At 36.5% G+C, this 16,017-nt stretch overlaps 2 protein-coding genes across 4 annotated transcripts; one reads left to right on the forward strand and one right to left on the reverse strand.

Annotated features, from left to right (window-relative positions):
- Positions 1-710: 710 nt before the first annotated feature.
- Positions 711-1,190, forward strand: LOC149009516 (uncharacterized). The gene has a single exon (XM_089162360.1). It carries the CDS (start codon positions 711-713, stop codon positions 1,188-1,190), a length of 480 nt encoding a protein of 159 aa, XP_089018486.1.
- A 1,419-nt stretch (positions 1,191-2,609) lies between these two features.
- LOC149009517 (homeobox protein knotted-1-like 2) lies at positions 2,610-10,290 on the reverse strand. Of its 3 annotated transcripts, none has more exons than XM_089161786.1 (6): positions 9,284-10,290; positions 6,431-6,551; positions 4,170-4,369; positions 3,914-4,045; positions 3,688-3,824; positions 2,610-3,609 (listed from the first exon to the last, which is right to left on the reverse strand). In XM_089161786.1, exons 1-6 carry the CDS (start codon positions 10,076-10,078, stop codon positions 3,573-3,575), a joined length of 1,422 nt encoding a protein of 473 aa, XP_089017912.1. In that variant the 5' UTR covers positions 10,079-10,290; the 3' UTR covers positions 2,610-3,572. The 3 variants fall into 3 exon arrangements, with proteins under 3 accessions (XP_089017912.1, XP_089017916.1, XP_089017915.1); XM_089161790.1 differs by having other exon boundaries at positions 2,611-3,601; XM_089161789.1 differs by having other exon boundaries at positions 2,611-3,613.
- Between the last annotated feature and the right edge of the window lie 5,727 nt (positions 10,291-16,017).

The raw sequence follows: 16,017 nt of genomic DNA on the forward strand, positions 1-16,017 counted from the left end.
ATCTGATCTGATACCTTTTGATGATTCATGCCTGTCGGTAGTTGAATTGAATAGATGATGCATCGACCTACCCTACCCATTTTTTCCCCCTTTAATCAGAGAGAGAGAGAGAAATGAGCTTGTTTCATTCATGCACGCACTAACTAAATTAATTACAATCCCAACCTTAATAATTAATATACGATTTTCTATATATATTTCCCATAAATGGAATGCTCAATTCAGCTGTCTTGAAAATTAATCAAAATGGTTCATCCCCATCATAACTAATGGTGGTATTTCATGGTATAGTAACAACAAGTATATCATGGTATTTCTTGCTCGTCGTTTCTGGGCAATTATGCTGCAGGTTTTAAAGAATTAAGAAACTTCCCAGAAATGAATCGTTATTTGTTAATTTATTGATGGAAAATATTGAGTGATAATCCATGACAAAGTAAACACGCGAACGAGGGAGGAAGACAAAGAGAAGAAGTCCAGGTAGGCAATCCAATAATTAAAGCTTGCTTTCTTGGACCTTCTTACATGGAGAAAACGCGTAAGCACCACTAATTAAGCCGGCCGTCATTTTAGATCTTTCCTTCTGTCAAATCCCAACCCGTGTTTCTTTCCTCAATATAAATCGTTTTTCAGAAAATAAATCTAAAAAAAAACTAACGAACAGATATCCGCTAGCTTCCAGTTTTTTCTTGTCACTTGGCGTCTCAGTTATGGGTTCTCTTTATGAAAAATCAAGTTTGGTAGACAACAGTTCAGCAACGATTGAAGAAATGGAAGAAGAAGAAGAAGAAGGAGCAGAAGATGGGGCAGGCTGTGCGTGTTTTAGATGCTTTGGCGTAGGAAGAAGGCGCAGGAACAATGAACGTGTATCTCTGTTGCAGCAGGGGAAAGGATCAGAAAACGGTTTACCCGCTAGCAGGGAGAGTCTGTGGAGGAGAAAACTTAAGGATTTGAAGGAGATATCGGAGTTGCTGTGTGGCCCAAAGTGGAAAAACTTCATTCGCAAGCTCGGCGTCTACTTCAATGGCGACAAGAGAAGGAGGAGCAGGGCGGGTCAGTTTCAATATGATCCTCAAAGCTATGCTCTCAATTTCGATGAAGGGGATGCTGATGATGATGAAGATCTAGACGGTTCACGCCTGGGTTTCAGCTCGCGCTTTGCTCCTCCGCCTAAGATAAGCAGTGGCTGATGACTTGGTCCGAGTCGTGACTCACCTTGTTTTCATTCCTTCAACTCTCTCTCTCTCTCTTTCTCTTTCTCTCTTAATTCCAATTTTTTGAACTCTGTTAATTCTTTCAGTGCTGTACTTTCATGGCAATGAGATGAAGGGTTAAGAGTTCCTTACAATTACATTGTCTGGTGGATTTGTAATTATATGGGTGTAAAGAAGTATATTATTTCTCTGCGAAAGATTAGGGTTAGCCTCCTAAAGATCAACCTTTTTTTTTAATTAAACACTATGGTATATATGAATTCGAAACCTTTTTACTTAGAAAATCTGACCAACTAGACCTTTGATAGTAGCCCCACCTTTCCTTCTTCTATAGGCTTAAGGGATGGGAAAGGGAGGAGGAGCTTTGGAAGGATAACGGTTTGAACTTCAAATTTGCTTCGTCTCAATATCTCTGCAAAGTAACTATCACAACCACGTTGAAATACACCACAAGAAGAATATTATAAAAGGAAAGCACAATTGTACTTTAAGAACAAGGATTGTAACCATATACATCATGTGATTACTACAACGACAACAAAAACAAGTCTTGTCCCAACTAAATAGGTTGGCTACACGGATTCTTGTTTTCTAATCAGTTCTACTTAAGATTATATATATTAGATATAAGGCCTAAACTATGTATATATTTTCTCAGAACATTTCTTAAGGTCATCTTAAATCTGCTCTTAGCTCTTCAAATTTCTTCAATCTGAATTAAATCACTTTTTCGTACAACGATATTTACAAGCCTTTGTTGAACGTAAACATACCCCTGAGACAACTTTCTCAAAATTTATCAATTATTAAAGTTATTTCCAGACCAACTCTAATATGATCATTTATTATCTTATCTTTTATAATTTTATCGCTCATCCATTTTAGTATATTTACTTCTACTATATTTTTACCCCAAAAAAAAAAAAAAAACTTTTGCTATATTGGATTTGTCTATATAATGTTTTTTAACAGTCAACGCTCTATACGACTATACCATACATCAAAGTTAGTCGAGCTCTTGTATAATTGATGTATTTCTTTGAAGCTCATAGAAAAAATCTATGTATTGTGTGGTTGCTATACCTAAATACAAATCAATCCTTGTATGCATAAAAGAAGAGTTCAACTTTTGCTGAAATATATAAAATGACAAACAATAAGATAGCCATTAATGCACTTCCATTGGTTTTTTACAAACCATATCATGTGGTTCCCCCACCTTTCATTGATTTGTTTCAAATTCACGATCTTAGATGATTAAAGTCTGAATAGGAGAGGTCAAACAAAAAGAAATTCCGGCCGATTCCTCTTCTGGTTTCAACCCTTGCGCCTCTCTTTCTAGATTTGCGGAGGTCAAGACAACAGAAACCCCGATTCAAGACAAGAAATTAGGTAAATTTGGTAACAAGAAGAATGTTCTAATAGAAAAAACAGACTTGTACAGGAATTTGGATACTCTGTATTCCAAATTTTATTTATCCCTAATTCAAAAGAGAATTTAAATGTCTAATCCGTCTCAAGTGTAGATCTTCTCTATTTGTCATCCCATCATCCAAGGTATGCACGGCATGATACCTTCCAGAGTTGAACAATTTCCTTGACTAATTTGTGGAAAATATATATTACTTCTAGCTCTGATGGGAGCTCAATTCTACTCTTAGTTATAAGAGTTTCTGAAGTCTATTTATTTGGTTTGTTGTGTTATCCACCATCTCCTTTAGCATCGTTTGTTTGCAAAAATGAGGTGAAAAAATAAAAGGAGTACAAAAAATTTGTTAACTCCCACACTTTTTTACAAAATCCCACCTAATTAGTGAGACTTTGAAAAAAAATTGAGTGAGAAAATAATATGCCACATAAGCCTCAGAAACTTATCTACCCACTTTACCAGCCAGAAGAATGTTACATATACACATAAAACCTGCAAAGTATAATTTATTGACATATGTAGAAGAGAATTTCTCAATTCTGCCATATTTCGGTGAGATGAAAAAAATATGTACTATAGCAACGTTACAACATTAAATATAGTTATGCAATTTCAACCTCGAGATATATAGCATAAATGAATCATAGGTACCGTGCCAACTGCATGCACTTTTTCTCTGCGTTCATACCAACGCAACCTCCCGCAACTAGCGGAGAGCATTGTGCCACATCTACCACATTAGGCTCTTTCTGTACAAGCAAAATAAACATCTCAACATGGTTACCCCTACAGCGTTCTCATGTGACCACTATCCCATTAAGATGTAAATGCTTCTTTGTATGCGCTGATGCTGAAACACCCAACATCTATCAAGAAGCATGGGGATAACATTTGAAGCTTTGCGGTAAAATGCGGCTAGAAATTATCATCTACATGAAGCGTTCACCATTGTTTTCACCTGCATTACTTCCTATTCAAATTTAAGTTGGCAGAAGTCCATGAAATAATCACAATCTTGCTACAGGTAGGGATGCTCTAGAATACCTCTTGCGTTTGCTCTTCAAAACTGTAGAAGATGAAGGGTTACTATGCCAGTTCCTTTTCCTCTGGTTAATGAACCAGTTATTGATTTGCTTCAGTTGTAAGCCTGTTTCCTGCACCAATCTTGCCTTGTCTTCCTCCTGAAATGAGAACCAGAAACTTGGGAATTGAAGTGTAGTTATCACACACACAATTGAATTATTCGCAAGTAGGTTTTAACCAGACTTACTGTTGGGTAGGGCCACTTTGAATGCGACTGCCACCAGGCTTTCAAGAGTGAGGTGGTGTCTCCTGGGAGTTTTCCTGCTCTTCTCTTTCGCAGAATTTCCTCCCTTATGTCCACAAGCTTCTCCTTGTAACCCTGATAGAGCCAGGGAACCAGTTAAAACCTCTCGTTCTTTTTTGGGAGGGGCAAAGGGTAAGAATTTGCTGAGACCTTGAACTCAGGAAAAAAAAAGGGGGGGGGGGGAGTGTTTTATCTTCACCTGTTTGAGCTCATGTTTCAGCTCTAGCCTCACACGTTCCATCAAGGACCTCTCACTTTCAGTAGGGACAAGAGGACCAAATCCCATACTGTCTGACCCATCCAAGCCTCCACCGAACAAGTTGCCATCACTATCTGCCTGGTCATCATCATCATCATCATCTGACATTGTTGCACCAGTACCCTCACCAGGGGAGACACCTGTTAGTGTAGCATGATCAGTCACATATATTACAGTTACACAAGATCATTATCAGAACAATTTGAAGCAAACAAACACTATTGCTTCTCAAAGGGTTGATATAATCTACAAAGAAAAATAAACAATGAGGGCAATACTAAAATAAATTGCATCCATAGAAATCACAGATTTAGTCAATGCATTGGCACATAATGCTGATGTAATGTGGTAATAGAATTTCAGAGGGAACAGTAAAGGCATTCACAAGATAAGATAGATTTTCACACACAATAAATCCAACAAGCATCAAAATGCAGCCTCAATCTGGCGAGTAACAAACTAAAACCAACAACCTATCTGTTAGTACATCAACATGAGGGTAACAACCGCCAGGGGGGGGGAGCGTGGGAGATAAATGTTGTGAATAATGACATTCACTGCCAGTAGATCAAAATGGTATCATAAATGCACCAAGATAAAATAAAGTGCTAACAGAAGACTAGGGAATGGGGACCATTTTTTTTGGGGGTGGGGGGGAGAGGGGTGTTACATTACAAGTTTAAAAGTTAGTACACAATCCAAAAATATCAGCAACAATTTTCAGACTTTAATAAAAGTACAAAATCCAAAAATATCAGCAACACTTTTCAAACCTTAATAAAAGTCCCCAAATCTCCCCAACTTTTAACCCTATAAAAGAATGCACTTATTTGTTGAAAATTTTGAAGTTCTTCTATTTGCTCTGAGCAACAAGTTTACGGAAACAATTCCACATTGACGAACTATGAGAGCTTAATATCTTCCCATACCGGTTGGGCCTTCAAGCTTCCATCATTCATCATCATCTAAAGCCATATTTCCCATTGAACCCTCAATCTTGAGATTCTTCTTCACTACATGTAGGACATCCTTTCTGGCCTCTGACCTTTTAAAGTGCATATAAACTGCATCATTAAACTCCTTTCTGGTGCAGTAATATTGATTTTTTTCCATTGCATAACTAGTTCCTTTTAGTTGAGTTTTTGCCTTATCAGGTTGTCTGTTGGTTTTACAACCAAGATACTCAGGATCACCACTTTTTCTATGCTATACAGCACTACTTTGCACTTTCATTCATGCCTCAGCATTGTGTGCTTCAAAATTCAAGATTCTGCTCCGTTCAGGATATGCTGTCCTAGCAGTACCAGGAATTTCTTGATCACATATAACTCCATACCACGCTAATCAAATTTATCAACCCCTCAATTCTAAGTTTACCATGAGAGGGAAAGGGAGATGTAATCCACATGTATGCGAAGCCATGGTAGAGTATGTAATAGAACATTCTAGGAGTCTTTGCAATTCATTACGAGTATAAAGGACAAATCTTTTGTCCATAGCATGCACTGCCAAAAGCCACACATATCATGCCATTTGTCTCAAACATCTTACTTGCAGAAATAGAAGAATTTAATTAACTTTTCCCAAAATCCCAACTAACTCTGCTCCCACCTAAAAAAGCAAAAAATTTATATGTGTTCACTCAGTTCCAATACAATACAAAACTCTCAGAATTTGATTTCCTCACCTTTTTCTGTTTCATTAAAAAGCTTTAGATATAGTCCATGATAAAATTTTCTTTTGCTAATATATTTTTGAGCCTCCCAATACCATATTCAATGTCTTTTTAATTCTTTATAATTCAGATCACTGTGTTAACGCTCACAAAAACATGCCAAATGTTAATTTCCAGGCCCATATCCATGCATCCATAGCAAGAAATGTGCTATTTGGTAAAATCAGGGTACATCCACAGACAAGATTTTGACCTGCCTAGATAACTGGATTTTTGAGGAGGTAAGTTTTCAGTCAAATCATCCTCTCAACCTGATCTACTGATGATTCCTAATGAATGTAAATCCACATCTTACAGTAGACATTTCATAAGCATAACATTTTGAATGCAACAAAGAACTAAGAGAATTGAAGGAAATTATCAATTTGAGAATGATTATTGCTGGCCATTTATTCATATAGTGCACCTGCCAATAAAACTCATTGTTACGAATGAGGTACCTAGAGAGATCAAAACTGGTACTCACCTGTCAGACTTTGGAGAGATTGTTCCAGCTCCCAGCAAGCCATTACTGCTTCCATTGCATGGACACGAACGTGCTGTTGCAGTTGTTCTTTGAAGGAGCAAAGCAGTAGAACATAATGCGTCTACACAACAGAAAAGAAAAAAACACAATCAGGTGATTTAGAAAAGATAACATCAAAATGATTAAATACAAATACACAGGGCCTTCACAAAGACCAACAAATTTGCAAATTTGTCCGCCCACAAGCCCTGTATATTAATTTGAGTGATAGAAATAAAATGTCATCCTTCATAACCACACTAACTAGTTATGAGAAGCCAGGCATTTTTCTAACTACTTTTCAAAATTACTAATCAACAGTGAAACCACCCTTCAACCAACATTTCATTCAAATTTAATATTAACAAATCTTAAATGAGTAAAAGATTCTTAGATTTAATTTTAATATTGACAAATCTTAAATGCATAAAGGATTCTTAGTAAAATTTCCTTCTTGTAACAGAGTTATCTGAAACATGAAATGATTATAGACAATTCAAAATACGTAAGGAATAGATAAGGAAGTCAATTAAGTACATAATTCTCATATGTTAGGTTATTTAAAGGTTACCTTATATTCCAGCACTGCCCAATCTTGACAATGAGTGAGTTGAAGTAAAGAAATCAGCTAAAGGGAAAGAGTGCACTCATGAATTCACACGATGACAATCATCAAATTAGGAGGGGCCTGTAAATAGGCTAGACTTTTGCAGTCACAAGGAGGGAACCTACTATTTCAAATTATGGGGAGATTGATCTCTCTTACCTATTTTATTGTCGGGGAAACAAGCTTTGGGGGATATTTAACAATATACTTATTTCTTCCAAGCAATATATTTAAAGAAACATCGAATAAATCAAACCTAAACATACTACAGCAGCATAAAAATCAATATAATAATTACATCATAGTGTAAGATACAGCACAAAAATATTTAATTTTTTTCCTTTATTTACATCTAGATTTCCTAGCAAAGTTCTAGTTTGTCTATTAAAAAGATCATAAACGAGTAGCAAACTGTTACAAAATATAATGTTCACTAATGATTAATTCTATTTGTGAGATTTTCTCCACATAATCAATTGTTTATAATTACAAAAACATTTAAAGTCAATAATGAACCACTCCATTACATTGTTTTGAGGATAGTATAGTCACATCAAAGAAAAGATAATTTGAATTTTGCAATTGAAAAAGGAAAGGAAGTTTCCACAAAATCTCACACAAGGTGTGACATACACTTGAATAATCAAAATATTACTCGACTGAAAACCTGTAGCTGCAACAATATCTACCATATTTCAACACCCCAATTCCCCCTTGCTAACATTCACTCAAAACATACTCTGGAATGTTACCTCTGCAAGATTCAAGAATTTCTGACCAAACCTTCCAAATCCTCCTGAAGCAGTGAATGGTTTACTTGCCATATAACAGATACTGTAATTTCAAACTAACTATTTTTAGAAACATCAAATTCATTATCCTCCTCATAACAACCTCTTTTATGTGTAATATTATCCTTTATCAACTTCTTCCAAAAATATCACAAAGGAAAGTAAATTTGGTGCTATCATGACCTCATCCTTGCTTTCCTTCAGCCTGATTAAAGCATCAAAAGATCTGCAGCTTTACACATTCCAACACCTCTAAGATTTATGTCAGCAAATTATTGTCCACATCTATTAGGATGAGCAACCAGATAACAATGGCTAGAAATGAAACCTTTAGCAAAAAAAGGGAAAAGAAAAAGAAAGCTACAAATTAAACAGAATTTTCCTCGAAAATGATTCAAATTAATAGTAGTCATGCAGCGAATTTCAGGTTCTTCATAGTAAGTCTTCACGACAAACCTATTCCAGGAACAGTCATAAGCTAAACATAACAACTATATATTTATTTGTTAGTAGGCTATCAGAGGTTATTACATCTCTATTTTTTGTCACACACTGAGAATACTCCAAATTGGCTGGATTCTTAGTTGGCTTCCTTCTTCCCTTCATTCTGAAGAATCTCGTCCTTTAAGAAAAACTAAAATACTGTAATTGTCAATAAAACCACAGTTTAGTTACATTTTTTTTTGCACACACCCAGTTGTGGTATTCAGAGATGCCACCACCAAGTCAGCGTGCTATTTCTTCTGCCAGACACTTATAGTACTAACCATGTGAACTTCTAAATAATTTTGGGAACCCCCTTCGACTCCCTTTAACCAAGACATAATATCTGAAAGCACCTCATATTATGCTAGTCTTTTTCTTTCTTTACTACGCTAGTTAAGAAAGGATGAGACCTGCAAATAGTTCTCAAAGAGTTATCACTCTAGTTCAAAACCCCCATCGGTCAAAAGCAGGAAACGTCGCCAACCGGGGAAACGCTTGAGAGATAAACGCCAGAAGATCCAAATACTTAACTAGCTTATCTTACTCTATTTGCCACATCCGCCTCATCTTCCATTCAACTATGAAGATTTAATATCGCCCAGAACTGACAAATCAACACTTCCAGTCTCTGCGTTCTTGGAATTAGGATATTTTACAAAAACTGAAAACGTTTTTCTTGTTCATCCAAGCAAAATCGGGTATCAATTTAGGACAAGAAATCATAAGAAAACAGAAGACATAATTAGAAGTCGTTCGAGTGAAAATTTCAAATAAACCTCCAGGTCATTAGCATCAGCAAGCGAGCGACGGTAAACATCGAAATTCAGTTCAACCAAATAAGCAGTGTATGCTACCCTGACCAATACACTATAGAACCAAATGAAAATACGAAGAAGCAAAAAGAAAAACGCGCAGGGGAAGGATACGAACCATAAACTGATCAAGCTCTTTATCCTCAACCCCGAGCTGCTGACTACCATGTCCAAGAACCGAGTACTTGGCGACAACATGCTGCGATTGACCAAGCTGTGCATCAATACGGGGCAACTGATCAACGGGTGTTGCAATTCGCAGGCACGCTACATGCGCTGAGAGAAGCTGCTCGTAAAGCGGATGAGACAAGACGTCAGCTTTACACTTTGCATTCTGCCAAGGAGCAACTCCATCTCCTCCACCACCAGCCTCGTTCTCCGCTGAGTCTCCTCCACCGTTGTCGTCCCCTTGGTTATGATTGTTACCACTGTTTCTGTTATCAACCGTACCGTTCAAATCGGCGGAGCCGCGCGACATCGAAGCTGCCGCAATCATCGAGTCACTAGACACCGGAACGTCGTCACCAGCACCGACATCACTAGTGTTGTTCCGCTGCACAATCGGGCGCGGGAGCCACCGGTTGGAAGCGCCTGAAGTGGCGGACTCCGAATTGGTTTGCAAGTGAAGAAAGCTTCCATCCGCGTACAGATTTTGTTGCTGGAGAATTGCGTTGTTCAGCCACGTCGGTCCCCCACCGAGCTCCGATTGTTGCTGTTGCTGCGATTTCCCAACAGTTTCGATCATCAAGGTCTGTATATCTTTCTGGTCTTTTTCGGCGCCGGCGGTGGTGTTCGACGAAGACTGACCAAGCTGCTCTGGCAATATACTCCGTAAAACTGCCGTGTTCTCCCCTAGCTGGTCTGAGAAATGCTGAAGGGCCATCTCGTGGGACAGATGGTTGTGAAACGCCATTGACGACCTCGATTTCACACCTTCACAGCAATAGCTTCATCTCTTTGACCTTAGTTTCCTCGTAACACCCTCATCTCTCTCTTGGGTCTTCCTCAGAGCTCTTCTCTCTCTCTCTCTCTCTTTCTCTTTCTCTGTACGGGCCTAAGGCTTACGCTAGAGGTAGAACAAGCGCAAAGCGACCGAGCTGGGAGCCTGTGGAGTACAGTGTTCGTTAAAAGAAAGAGACTATTTGTATCCGGACAATATCCTGTGCAATTTTCACCGGAAAATAAAATAAAAATGATGTGACTTCTAAATAAATCTTAATCTTGATTTGATGTTGAGATATATATAAATGATATTTATTTCTGACAAAAAAATTGAATTGGATAAATTTTTTATTTATATCTTAAAAATAATAATAATAAAATAAAAATATTTCATACACGGCAAAGATTTTAAAAAATAATTAAAATAACTAAATAAACCTAGAAAAGCATACCCAAAAACCACCATCATTCGATACTCGACTGAAATATATTGATCGACCACAGTAATGGGTCTTCCTGAAAGAGATTTGTTTTTTTGTTTTTTCAGTCTCTCCCAACTACAAGGTGTTGGATAGGATAAAACTCAGTAAGAATTTGAATTTCCTTGTGCTTTAAGGGCTAAATCCCATTATTGATATACAACTATTCATGTCTCAGTTTCACTTGCAAGCTCATTTACTTGTTGTTTGGTAATCTCTATGTCCCAAGCTTGAATTCCCTCTATTTATCTATTTCTCGCATTAAACAGTTATGTGCTCTTTCACCTAAGCATATGATCACTATTAGGTTTCGTGGACTATACTAGTCCTTTCGATGAGACTATACTGATAGAGTCAGTGTTTACGTTTGTAGTTTATAGGACTGATCCTTGCATAAGTCAAATTCGAAAGTCTAAACATTAGGTAGCAGTGTAGCACAAGGCATAAAATTATCACTATTGCATCTCCTCTCTGTTTACCTAAAATAATAAAAAACTATTTCATAAGGAAGTCGTTGAGTTGCGTGTAAATTGGTACAATCAAACTTCAATTTTTGAAATAAAAAATTAATAATAATAAAATGCTCTTGACTCTTATTTTTGTAAGGGAGAAGGTGAGGAGGATGATAACTTACTAAAACATTTCCACTCTGCGTGCTTAATATGCTATTTCTTTCGAATTAAGAAAAATATTATTGAAAGTAAAAGCAAGAAAATGGTGTTATGAAAAGGTATAAATGTAATTAATCTCAGTGCGAGGGTGTAATTATTTGTAAGACATGTAATTATTTGTTTAATCTCGGTAGCAAGGTTTAAAGTATTAATATCGAGTATCGTATCGGTCCGGTGATTTTAAGAGACGTATCGTCCTGTATCGAGTATTGTATCACTCGGCTAATGTATTTTAGTGTAATTCAATGGAAAGACGTATCGAGATGTATTGTATCAGTTTGGTCAATATGGATACGTATCGACTAGTATCGTATGGTATCGTGGATACTTTAAACCTTGTTCGGTAAGGAAGGTGTTTATCAAAATGTGAAAAGTATAAATTATTTAAATTGCGATGACGATGACAACTAACAAATGCAAATGGAACAATTTATCAAACACAAGTATGAATAGGAATCAACCGAACTCTCCCACAAAAGTCCATGGTTTTCCTTGCACATTTATTAGGTGAGGAAGTGATGATGGGGGCGTTGAGAGAGGGATGGCCAAGATATCAATGAAGCCCTTCACCATCATTTTATGTTTTTCTTTTTTGGAAAAAAAAATTTCAAAAATTAAATAAAAAAGAAAAGGAAAGGTGTTGTAAATTGTTTGGCTGAACTGTTCTAGAAATCCTACCATTAAATCCGGTGGAATTAAATTATTCGTCCATCATAAACAGTTCAAATTTAATTCAATACATTTAATGGTATGGTTTATTTACACAGTCGTCATATTTATGTCAAAGATAATGATTGAAGAAAACACGATAAAAGTTGGGATTTTTATTTGTAGCAGTAGGCAATTGAGATTTGACTACGTCCTTAAGTTTCTATTCAACAGGCCGATTAAAAAGTTTTTTTTTTTTTTTTTTTTTTTTTTTTTCATTTTAAAATTTTATAGTTGTTTTTAAACTGCCCCGTGGTGCGACGCTTCTCGTGTTACCCTCCCGCTCTGCCCCTTTTTCCGGGGCACATTCCCTCCTCGTCCAATCCTGTTATATGTTGCTTCTAAATATCTCATTAGTCCTCAACATAAACCAATTAGAGCCCTCCACCATCATTTTTTTTTTGGGGGGGGGGGGGGGGGGGGGGTTGTGAATTTGTTTAAAATTAAATAAAAACGATAGTGATTGAAGAAAGCGCTATGCAAGTTGCAGCTTACGAGAGAAATGGATTAATGCTGAATTTCATAAAAGAAAGAGAATCAATTCTGATTCTGAATGGCTATTAAAGAGGTTGCTCAGGCGGGTCGGCCTCGGGCATGACCCAGCGGGCCCTTCCAGAAGGTTTTAACGACCGGAGGGGAATCCGTATCCAACTGAGACCTATCCAATCGACACGCGGCGGCGTTCTGTGAAGTGGGACCACAACTGAGAGTGAGGACCACGTCGAACCATGCGCATAGGCGGGGCGAATGGTAATCCTCCACGTGAAGGAAGCATCTAGGGATATTGGTGGACCATCCCAATAGGATTTGACTTTTAAGAGACTTTGCCAGCTGTGCAGAACTGCCGAGATGGATGGTCATCATGATCATGTTCATTACTACGTGGTTGTTGGTTGATGGTACCTACCTGGTGGTCCCCTCTCCAGTCCCCTGGGCCCTACCCGGCTACCCAACCCGCTCCCTTCAATGCAAACTCGGTACCTTCTCCCCTTTCCCTTGGACGGACCCTTTCCATGCTTTCAAAGGATTCCCGACTCGTGGGTTGACCTAGGTGGTCCCCTGCCCCATGAGGCCTCATCCCGTGGATCTCGTGTTTCGATCACTTTTCCGTCACGGAAGGATAATATGCTCCCTTAACGTCGGATCTTGCTTCACTTCAGCGTAATAAATGCATTGAATATGTCCACCAAAATTTGCAACCGTCGAATCAACATCTCGATCCAATGGTTCATGTTCCAAGCTGAATAGTTCGGTGCCCTGAACTGAACCCATAATTTGTCTTCACCATATAGGACTTGCATGAAAATAGATAAAAATTAATAAAAGTGAAAATCTCACTAAATTTTACATGGACTCCATCCCCTATTGTGTGATTCAAATGTATCAACAGAGCACGTATGTTCTCTCTTGGCAGATAACTCCCATATCTTATGTTTAAATCACATTTTCATCGCTCAATTAATACATTTTCATCACACAATAAGAATAAGATCTACATCTAAATATTATTAAAATAATTCAAAAGTGAAACTTTCATTAAGTTTTACATGAACCAACCCTTATTGTATAGTAGAAAAATAGTATCAAGAGAACAATATGGTTCTCCCTCCATGGAGAGATCCAAACTCTTCTCTTTCAGTTTTAGAACTGTATATTAGAGGATGGGTACGTACTATACCACGGGAAGCATCAAACCGACGACATTTTCATTAAAAAGCTTCAATCATTGTGTACAATTCTACCCAAAAAAACACTCATTGCTTAACAAACAATCCTTCATTTTTATTTTTTTTTGAAAACTCAAACCTTGCAATTAGAAAGACTTCTTCTATCGTTCAAAAGAAAGACTTATTCTTTTTGGTCAAAGAATGATTGGGGTACAAACATTAGTTAAGTGCTCTCATACGGTTTTACCACCACAAAATCGGTGGGCCCCACAGCTGAAAAATATTAAAAAAAAAACTTTCATTACCCACCCTTGAGTCCCTGTATTTTGGGGTGAAAAAGCAGTTGCAGGTTCACAGATCCGGACGCCCCCTTTCCCCACAAAAAAAAACCTCTTTCACCTTATGTTTAAACAAATCCCCTAATTTAGTACCAAAAGGGAATAAAAAATCCAATAAGTATTATTATTTTATTAAACCAATCAAAATGAAATACAGGTACCTTTAATCTTTGAGATAAGATCATAAGATACGTGTTTACTAGGTCAAGATTATTTTATTTATATCTTATTTTGCATTAACTAAAATATGATATAAAATTAAAGTAACGTGTGAAGAGTACTATCAATCAAAACCTTTATGTCTAAATCATACAACAAAAAGTCTTATATGAGCTTTTTCATGACTTGTCTGATTGAATTGAAACAATGAGGTCTTATCAAATGTTGATTTTGTAGTTTTAGGGTGTGAATTGTGGAAAGATGGTTCATTTGGTAAATTCTTTAGAATAAAATTAAACCTTTTGAGTTTCCAAGCCTTTTATTGACCGTTTCAATTGTGTACTGAAATTGTTTAATCGTATTAAATCATGCCGTCTAAAACCACATCGTTCAAAATTCAGTTTTGATTCAGTACGGTACATATCAAAACTGAATTTTTTCAATATGGTTCCAGTTTAGGTACTCATACCATTGGAATGTACCAAAACCGTGCCGAACTGGTACGGTATCAAATTATGGGATATAAATATAATTTTACAATTAAAACAACTTACCTTTCCCCTATCCCTAATTCCCTATTTCAGTTTTTCGTCTCATCCTTCATTCATCTTCCTAGATTTACTTGTTTTGTTTCTGTTAAAATTATATTCTATCGATTGTTTGATCGCAATTTCATTAAAATCTTAATGAACTAATAACAAAAATGGCATCGGTTTGTTCATACAAAAATTGTATCGCACTAGATACTGTGTTTAAACCGTTTTTCCTTACCGATTTAATACTAAAACCATACCAAACTATTTTTGCAAATGCCGAAACCGTATCTATCGTGTAAATTCAGTACGGTATGGTTATGATTTTCGATATTCAAAGTTGGTACTATATCGAAACTGTACCGATGATACCCTTACCTCTTATGAGTGTTGTGCATTATTGACTTTGGGTTCCTTATCATTTCCTTTTCTAATTCAATTCAAGCCAACTCTAAATATTCTTCTAACCTTTAAAATTGAAGTCAATATCTCCTTTCGGTAATCAAGTTGTCTACTTGAATTTAGACCAACTTGCCTATAAATTTAAGATTTGAGACACAAAAAGAAACAAACTCACTATAGATTTAGTTACATTTGAAAGGTATCCAAAGAATAGTCTTTTTCTAAGTTTCGAATAGATAAGGGTGATGTCATAAGACTTCAAAAGTTAACAGGAAGAAGAGATGGAAGAAAAGCCAAAACCCATGTAGTGAACAAGTTGATGATGTGAACAGTATAGATAATGACTTAATTTTCAAAGTTAACATTTTAAAATTTGATAACCATAGTATATGCTTCACCTAGTAGAAGGCATCCCATAATTGTAGGAGTTTGTGTGGTTTAGGATGAGTGTCATTAATTTTGTTAAAAGGGACGTGTTCGTCTCCATAGCTTTCTTTTCTTTATTTGTTTAGTCAATTTCATAGCAAGAATCTTGAAATAAAACTCCAGAATCTTCTACTACAGAACAGATTCTTTTTTTCTTCTTTTGTTTAGAAAAAACCTTCCAATTGTCAAGGCTTATAATTCAGGTTCTTTTAGATTGTCATTTAGAAGTTTCATTCATTTCATTAATATAGAACCAGCAAAAACAATCTCCTAGTTTTCTATCAAAATTTACCCATAAAAATGAAAAAAACGAGAGAGTTATCCTTGTTTTGACTGTTTCCTTGCCTTTGAATGAAAACTCGGATTGAAAATAAAAGAATAATTTCAAATGATTTGCTCCAAACATATTCTTATGTCTAACATCAAATCCAGTGATCTCTCAAAATTTAAAATCATAGTTTTCTGTCTTAACAATTTTCATGGTGACTTCATAAGGGAGTTATCATGCCGTATATGATCATTTTGAT

Source organism: Hakea prostrata, chromosome 7 (assembly GCF_041222555.1).
Source record: "Hakea prostrata isolate BN-2017 chromosome 7, UWA_Hpros_2, whole genome shotgun sequence".
NCBI classification, from domain to species: domain Eukaryota; kingdom Viridiplantae; phylum Streptophyta; class Magnoliopsida; order Proteales; family Proteaceae; genus Hakea; species Hakea prostrata.